This window comes from Condylura cristata, unplaced genomic scaffold, assembly GCF_000260355.1.
Source record: "Condylura cristata isolate star-nosed mole 26May11 unplaced genomic scaffold, ConCri1.0 scaffold00002, whole genome shotgun sequence".
Taxonomy (NCBI): Eukaryota; Metazoa; Chordata; class Mammalia; order Eulipotyphla; family Talpidae; genus Condylura; species Condylura cristata.
In genome coordinates, this window is record NW_004567103.1 from 20,856,812 (window position 1) to 20,865,804 (window position 8,993).

The following is an 8,993-nucleotide window of genomic DNA, read 5'->3' on the forward strand; positions in this document are numbered from 1 at the left end:
GGGACATCCTCCTCGGGCGCTTCTTTCTGCACCCAGGTAGCCTAGCGGATTCGGGAAGGGGCTTTTGGTGCCTTTTACTTTTTTTCAGGTTTATTTTTTAGTCGAGAGGACCTCCCCTGCGGGCTCCCACCGCAAGCCGACAGGGGAGGCGGAGTGAAGTGTCGTTCCCTCCTCCCCACGACGGCCTCTCCGCGGTTCTCCCTCCCGGTTCCACCTCCAGGCGGCATCCTAAGCCAGCGTTCCGGACTTTCACCTCCTGACCGGCCGCGTCCACGCCAGAACGGCGACCCGAGACTCCCTCCCCTCCTAGAGGCGCAGGAATTCCGGGTGCCCGGGCTCCCCTAGGCTCCAAAACGCGGGTCGGAGGCCGAGGTTCAGCCTTAGCCCGATCGCTCCGCCGTCCCGGGAGCCGCCACGAGTGTCGCCGCGACCCTCCCCGTCCCTGGCGCTCTCGTGCTCCCCGGCCACAGCGCGGCCGCCTCAGCCCCCTTATATAGCCCTCTAAAAATAGCTCGCCTCGCACCGCCTTGTAAGGCAGCAGGGAGATCCGCAGCGCACCAATCCGCGCCTGCTACCAGGGCCAAGCCCCGCCCCAGGCCCCGCTCCGCGCTCCCCATTGGTCCTCAGTGACTTCATGAGCCCCCTGTTTACCTTACATGGTCACACGCGGCCTAGTGGACGCCCTCCTCCGAGATCCCACGGCTGCGCAGAGAGCCGGGCGGAGGGGAGGGAGTTTGGGGAGGAGGAAGAGCAGGAGGAGGAGAAAAGGAGCAGGGAGGGGGGGCGGGGGAGAGACTACAAACTAGCAAGGATGGGGTGGGGGGTGGGGAGGGGAGGGGAGGGGAGGAAAGGGAAGGGGTGGGGGGGGGGGGAAGGGGTGGGGGGGGAGAGAAGCGATCGCGAGAAAAAAAAATGCAACCTCCCAAAATAAAGAGCAAAGATTGCATTAGGAGCGAACAGCGCTGCAGAAATAGATGGCAGCTTCGTGTCAGTGAGTTTGCATCCCCTTTCCTGATCCACGAGCTGGAGTGATTAGAGCCCTGGAAGGGAATTGTTACTCCCGTGGAGAAGTCCCCTTTTCCTGGCAGCCGTCTGCACTGTACACTCTGGATGCCTCTCTCCATCCACCCCACTCACTCTCTCCTCTCTCACCTCCTCTCTCCCTCTCTCCCGCATTGATTTTTTTTTCCTTTTTAGTTGACTGAAACAAAACAAAACAAAAGGGCCACTGGATGTCTGCCTTCTTGGGGGGTGAGCCAGACAGACTGACAAACAAACAGACCCAACTGTGTTCGGGGGAGGGTTTCTCCTCCCGTTTTGCCCGGCAGCAGCAGCATGGACGTGTTGGCTAGTTATAGTATATTCCAGGAGCTACAACTTGTCCACGACACCGGCTACTTCTCAGCTTTGCCATCCCTGGAGGAGACCTGGCAGCAGGTGAATGATTTAAATTACTTGTGTAAATCGTGTGGTGGTGGCGAGACGCAGGGGCTGCGTTGGTGTGGGCTCGGGGTTGAATTTTTGGGTTTATTTTATCCCCCCCCCCTTTTTGGCTGTTTGTTATTTAAAATGTTTTCCTAAACAGTCCTCTGCGCTTACCTCTCCACCCACCCCCTAACCCCGTAGTGTGCTGAGCCGATCAGCCGGTCGGAGCTGCCTGCAATTCAGTCATCAACACACATGCTTCTCCACACGTTGTTGGGCTCCCTGTTCCCCAGCAGAGACCTGCCTAACTTCTGGGGTTCGGAGGAACCGGGTGGGAAGGTAGTGTGGGGCTTACAAGCTTTTGCTGACAAGAGACTGCGTCTCTACATGGGCGATCTCTACTTACTTGGTACCTTAAATCAGGTTCATCTCTTTCAACTGGTGCTGACGACCGTCAGATGGTGGAGGTGATGGTTGGGGGGGTTGGGGGGGATAGTGGAGCAAAGCAAAGCGGAGCGTTTTCCCAGTAATTAGCGAGTGTCAATAAAGAATAGGAACTTGATTTTGAGATTAGAAGGTGGGTAGAATGGAGCGGAGCCCGGGGGCACTCTGGGTCCCTGGAACTCTATCGCTGATCCTGCATTCTAGGTTTCCCTAGGGCAGTGTCTCCAGAAAGAAAACACCCTCTACCAGTGCCCTTGTTTCTCTTTTTTGTTTGAGGTCTCTCTCCAGTTAGACAGCACAACCTCTGACAAAGCATGACAAAGCCTGTCGTGTGCTTGCATGCCTCTTACTTCGTCTTTAGAGGACTAGTTAAGAAACTGCTAGGATGCTGAAAGGTGCTGATGCCAAGTTGGCTAAGCGTCCCAGTGAGGACTAAGTGAGGCTGGTGACAAGTTCAGGGGCTCTATGAAGTGAAAAAAAGAAAGTGCTGGTCAGTGGAAAGTACTCTTATCTGCTGCGGAAATTGTTTTTTTTCTTTTTTCTTTTTTCATTTTCTTCCTTAGCAAGGATTAGTAGCTGCTGAGGGGCATTCTGCAGGAAAGATGGTGGGTGGGTAGTGAGAGTATGGGTGTTCTTTTAAAAATCTACAGTATACACCATGGAAAGTCCAAAATGACAGTGGGGATTTGGGCTTCAGAAGTGTGAACTTACACAGTCCTCTTAGAGAAACCCACTTGCCCTTGGGGAGGGTTTCCAAAGGCTTGGTGTGCTGCTGCCCTTGTAACTTCTCCACTCTGTGACAGCCGCTTGTTAAGGCTATGAAGGGCTGACTGTATCCTCTGCCAGGACCCAAGACAGAATTTGCCAGCTTGAAGCTGGGATGTAACAGTTGCTGCTTTAGAGAGTGGAGGTTTGGCTTTTGGTATAAGGAGCTCAGTGGTAAAGCCCATCTTCTGTACCATTGTTGATAATAGTTGCTCTGCTCTCCTGATTAGAGGCTGTGACTTTTCCTCCAACTGTTGGCCTCTGCTGTCTGTGTGTCCATGCATGCATTCCTGCCCAAGGATGTTGGCAGATATGCTTGACTTTGTCTCAATGTACACGCAGTTCACATGCTTTTAGTGTAAGGCACTTCTTCAGGGCATCCTTTCCCCCATCCTTAACAGAAGTGTCTCATGAAGGGTCTCACTAGATCTTTTCTTCTCTTATTTTTGCATGCTAATTAAGCCAAAATGTTGCCAGAATTTCATTTTCTGAAATAGCGTTCTCTTTACACTGTCAACCCACTGGTGTCGAATTAGTTGCGTATTAACAACTGTCTAGACAGGTTAGGGAAGGGAATCTGTTGATTTAGTCAGCCTGCCCAAGGCAGCCCTTGTTTGTGACTAACTGTTAAGCAGTGTTGGAGGGAAGAAAGTTGGCTTTATTTGTTACAACGTTCCCTCTTGATGAATCACACAACTTTGTTTTGGTTCAAGTTTTCACAGTAGTAAAGCTTGCTTTTGGAGAAGGCCTCTCCAGGGGAAACCTGCTTTTCTAGATCTGGTTAGACCATCCAGGAGAAAGTCTAGTTCTGTAGAGAAACATCATGGGCCTGATAATTAAGGGATGTAGTAGATCTATTGTTTCCTCAGGAGCCTTATCTTCTCTATCCCCCCCTCCTCTCTCTTCACCCTCTACAAGCTTAGTGTCTATACAGGCAAAGGAATTTTCACACCCCCCTTTTTTATTTCTTGCCTTAACCCTCCAGCTGCCAACCTGAAGACTCTTAACCAAGCTATTTCTGAGACCTGCTCATAATCCATAGTGAAACGTAATTTACGGGGAAACACTCCTGAGTTAAGATTTCACTCTAAGGAGTGGTCTGCTTTGGACCCCAGTCCTAACTGCTCTAAAGGTGACTATGCCTATAAGTTGATATGATGACAAAACCTCTAACTCCTATCACTAACATCCTCCTTTCTCCACCCTCCCCCAGTTTCTCATGGGTTTTCTAAGTATGGGGGTGTGAGGGAAGGTGGCTGTATGCAACTGTTGGTTCTAAATCTACCATCAGATGGTGAAATTCTGAGACTCCTTTGCATGAAATGATTCAAGGAGGTTGTTACAAAGAACCCCAGGCAGGAGGAAGTTTTCTGATGCTTTGGAGTAATCAGATTTTAGAGGTCAAATGAGGAGCAATTATTAGATGTTCTTCTGAAAGTGAACAGTGTACCTGGGCTTGAGATGAGATTCCAATGATCTGATTAGATTTTAGAGAAAGAGTGGCTTGGATGATAAACTCAAGAACATCTGTGCATTTGAAAATTGAAGATGCACAGTTTGGGATTTTATTTTGAACTTACTGTCTGAGATAATTTTCCTGCTTGATAATCAATGAGCCTGCAATGACCCTCTTGTCACGGGGTCATCATTTTGACATTGGATTTTCAGGCAGTGAGGTCTTAGCCACATACAAGCTCCAAATCTGAAAATCATTGCCGGTGTAATTTTAAAATCCAGATGGACATCCTACATTAACAGCTTTCCATTCCTGGGCTCTGACTGCATACTTAAGCACTTGGCCCAAGTAACATCATCTCTGCCTGTCATATAACTATAAATTACACTGTGCTTATGTGGTCTGTTATTTTATGGAATTTAACTGACGCACAACTCTTAATGCTCCCAGCCTTAAGCTCTTTGGAAACTTGCAGAAAATATTCCAAGAGCTGTCTGAGCAAAAGTAGGAGAAAGTCAAAGGTAGGACAGAAGCTTGTAGGGTACCACTTGATGGATAAAGAGAGACCATTCATGAGTTTTGTTGCCAATAGAAATCATGACTTTTCTGGATCCACTGGTGACTAGGAAACTATAAAGCATTTGATACAACATTTTTGGCTATTATTTCTTCAGAAAGCTACAAGGCTTTTGGGATTTGGGTATATTCTTTGTATCTAGTGTGCTGTCTCATGATTGCAAGTCAAGTAATGAAATTCTAAGTCTTGTTTGCACTTAGCTTTGGTTCATGTCATTGAGGAACATGGCATGTTTACTTGAAAATGCGTATGGAATTATGCTTGTTGTTAATGCTGATTCATAATTGGCAGATGGGGTCAGTTTCAGGCCTCCCTTTTTGCACAGAGAAAATTTTCCACTGCTACTGGAAACAAATAAATAAATCATAGAACATTCCTCCCTCCCCCTATTCCCCCATTGTTTTAAACTAATGGCATACTTGGCTACTGTAAGAACTAAAGTGTCCCCATAAAGCTGCAATTTCATCTTGGTGTTTCGGGCACCCTGAAACAGTTCTTACAAGGGCCTTTGGTATGAGGCATCTCCAGGGGACAACCTACAGAAATGGTTGCCTTCCAAGAACTGCCTCATGGTGCAAGAGAGGGGGTTTAGTCTGTGAGCTGCATCGCTTCCTTCTGTATAGTGATCTCTTCTCATACTGTCTTCTGGAGGGCTGGGTCGCCAGGTGCTGTCTCAGCCAGAAAGACAAAGCAAACTGTAGGGTCCCTGCATCTGCAGGTTGCCTCTGTCCCCAATTTGCAGAAAACCTTGTCATGAATTAGAATTTCTTGGCAACAGCACCACCCAGGGAAATTTGTAGACACAAAGGAGCCTTTGCTTAACCACACTGAAAGGATAAAACAGCTGCCTTTTTTTTTTTTTTTTTTGGTATGTGATTTGTGTCCTCGTCAGTTACCATAAATCTATTTTTTTATTTGAAACAGTGACTTATTGATGAGAAAAAACAAAAAAACTAGAACTGCCCTGTAATCCAGATTTTCTTTATAACGATGCAATCACTAGATAAATGTAGCTTTACAAATGAAAGCACATGTGAATGCAATCAATCACACACTTACACCCTTTTTTTTAAGAGGTTCATTTACATGTTCTTTTTAATAGATACATCTTTGTGCAGATTTAGAGGCTCTCAAATATGAGCATTCAGTCTACCTGTTTGCAGTGTGGTATTTTAAAGTGGATGAACGTTAAGATGCAGAGTTTTACTACATCTGTCCTTGGGGGGCAGGATGTGTGTGAAGGAGATGGGAACTTCTTTGTTCTCCCTGAAACTCCCACTTTCTCCCCACTCCCCACCCTGGGAAGAATGTGTTGTTGGGGGCCAGTCCACTTCAAGGGCAGCATTGAAGATGCACTGTGACCGCCTCCCACTGAAATGATTTGTGTCTGGGTGTCAGAGACCTCCAAACGTGGTGAGGCTTTTCTTCTCTCCCAGTCCATTGGAAATCTAATGCCAGTGGGGGCTGTTTGCCTTGCCACTTACGCCTGGGTAGTTTAGGTTAGGGTCATAGTGGGACTTGTAGTATAGTGTTGTCGTCTAAATCCTCAGATTCTTTTGCCTTCTGAGATTTCCTGTATTTTAACTTTTTGAGCATGAGAAGGCATTTCAGCCTTCATTAATCATTCTGTGCTTATTGGGGAGAGAAGAACACAGTTTGAGTCCCTGACTGACTCACGTTGCTAGGAAAACGGCTCTGACCAGATGGGTTGGTAGGTTCCCCCTACCCCTGCAGTATGGGGTTCCCCCTACCCCTGCAGTATGTGGTAGCCTGCAAAGAGAATTTTATCACCTTTGTGGAACCCCTGGACTGGTGAGTGAAGAGAATGCCTTTGTGATTCTGTTCCTTCTGATCTATCAGCTTGTTTCTGTTGGGATTGGGATTTGCTGAAAGTTTAGGACAGCTCCCCAATTTAAACTGAGTGGTGCCAGAGGATGAGGGGTTGAGATTTAATCTCTACAAATAAATCCTCTCCCCCCTTTTTTCCTCCCCAAGTCAGTTTTCTAAGTATGAATGCTTCACATAAACTGGTGGAAAATTTTTACCCAAATTGCCAAATCTTAGCAAGTACTGTGATCAGGAAACTCTACAATGACTAGTAGTGCGGAAGTAGGTGAAACCAGTTTTTAATCATGAATGTTTCCAGTCCCATCAACAAGGTAAGAAACACACCACCTGGAGTAACCGAGTTTGCTTATCTTAGAGGGTCCACGTGTGAGACCATCATTCAATTTACTTGAAGAGATCCTTCCTCCTGGACATGCTCTTGCATACAGTTGGCCATGATCTTATCCTTCTCCATACTCCACTTGTATTTTTGTTACTAATTTGGAGAATTATTTCTGCTGCTGTGAATCCTGTATCTTTTCCTCACTTGATACTTTTGTGTGACTCTGAGATTCCGTGCTGCTAAGTGTCCCATGTCCATTGTATTCACATGACAGCAGTTTCCAGCTCCCTCTCTACCAGCCATGATGCATCCATGTTACAGCTGAGGGTGTGCAGCAGACTTGGGGTGTGGGTATGGTGTCAGCCTTCTCATGGTGTGTGAGCAACTTCCCATTTCATAGTGACATCACTCCTGATTGAGCAGAGGAGGGTGGGGGCAAACCAGCCACACTAGGCAGGCTTTTGTTTATGATAAGATAACGGGCAATATTTCAGAGTAAAAACATTGTTCCTTAAATTGTGGTTATGTGCAAAAAACTGTGGTTATGTGCAAAAAACTGGGGGATGCACAGTTGAGCTGACCAGTAGTCTGCTGTCTGCAAACTTCTCTCCACCAGGAGAGAGAAGGCATAGTCAAAATTAAGTAGTGAAGGATTAGAGCACAGTTGTCAAAGAGATTTTGCGTTCTGTGAGTGCTGCCCTGTATCTGTTTGATTGACCCCCTTTTCTACAACTCTTTGTAGAACATGCTTGAAGTTTTCTAAGTTGTGTTTTGCTTCCAGCCAGTGACTTGTCAGGGGCTGGCGGCAGTTGTGGGGCAGATGAGGGTGCACTGTGACTGCTCATGTCCGTAATGCCAGGAAACAGCATCCCTGTCTGTGTCATCGGGAAATAGTTAGAGATAATTAAAAATAATTAATGTAGAGCCATATGCAATGTCTATTTCTGAATATGGGCTTATTGACATTTCCTGATGGTCAGATTGAAAGTCAAGTCCAGCACTGTTCCCAAAGTGTAGAGCACAGATGCTTAGAATTTCAAATTGTGAAAGGGTCTTGGTTTCCTCAACTGTGAAGCACTAGGCACTGGGCCCTCTGAGGTCACGTGACCCTTGTGGGTACAGCGGGTTGTGTGCCTGTGGGGGGTTCCATCAGATCCCAGTGCAGTTTGCTTACTCTCCATCTGCCTATATTGTCTACTTTGGGTCATTTCTTCTTTTCTCCCCTCTTTCTTCCTCTCTTCCTTTAAAGGGAAGCAAGAAAATCCCCCTTTTACTTCAAACTGTACTAGGAGGTGGAATTTTGCAGTTGTCTATGCCTTATACCCAGCTAGAGAATATCACAGAGATTTTTTTGGGTGCAGTTTCATTTCTTTTCTACTTTTAATAATGTGCGGTCACTTGGCAAATGTATACTGTCTTGGAAACAAAACAAAAGACCCCCAATGGTGGCTCTGGTCTTATTAAAAAGAGAAAAGTACTGTTACTTAAATGATAACAGATGGAATGGGAGAAGGCGGTGGGGGCATGGAGAAGTATGTGGTAGCGAGTTGGGTGGATGGTGGAGCTGGAGTTTTTGCAGAAAGCATCAGATGTGAAAGGGCTTTGTCTCTGACACTTGCCAATAAAGAGATTCTGAAACTGTAACAGCCAATTGAGGAAAATCTTTTTTTGAAATGTTCTTACATTCTTGAGGGAATTGGATGGGGAGTGAGGTGGTCATGTTTTACAATTTTAAACAAAAAATACTGCATATCATAATTAGCTGTTGGTAAGATGGTCAGACTCTATGAGGTTTTAAAAAAGATCTCATGAGGTAAAGGGATGAAGGAGGGTGAATTTTTAGAATTCCTAATGAAGGAAGAAAATACAGGTGTCCCTCTCTTCTTACATAGGAACTTTTAGCTCTTTCATCCCCTCTCCCAGTCTCTAGTAGTGATGATGGTGGAAATTCTCTTGTGGAATTTGTCTCACAGCTCTGTTGCACCTCTTAAAAGCTGAAATTCCTTCTCAAGTGGAGACTTTTTTTTTATCTCCTTAAAACGTGAATCTACGGCCCTCCCTGGTGGCGCAGCGGGTTAAAGCACAGCACTAAGTAACTTAAGCCAATTCCGCATGAGTTCGATCCCCGCCTGCCCCGGAGGTGACCACATGGCGTG

At 46.4% G+C, this 8,993-nt stretch overlaps 1 protein-coding gene across 5 annotated transcripts in view; it reads left to right on the plus strand.

The window, feature by feature from the left end:
• Positions 1-890: 890 nt before the first annotated feature.
• KLF7 (Kruppel-like factor 7 (ubiquitous)) overlaps positions 891-8,993 on the plus strand; it is a 123,217-nt gene continuing 115,114 nt past the window's right edge. For all 5 annotated transcript variants that reach the window (XR_001145558.1, XR_001145559.1, XR_001145560.1 and 2 more), the window contains exon 1: positions 891-1,437. Coding sequence is in view for 2 of the 5 variants with exons in the window: in XM_004674348.2 (XP_004674405.1) it covers positions 1,336-1,437 (102 nt within the window). In the remaining 3 variants the exon portion in view is untranslated. The remainder of the gene's footprint in view (positions 1,438-8,993) is intronic.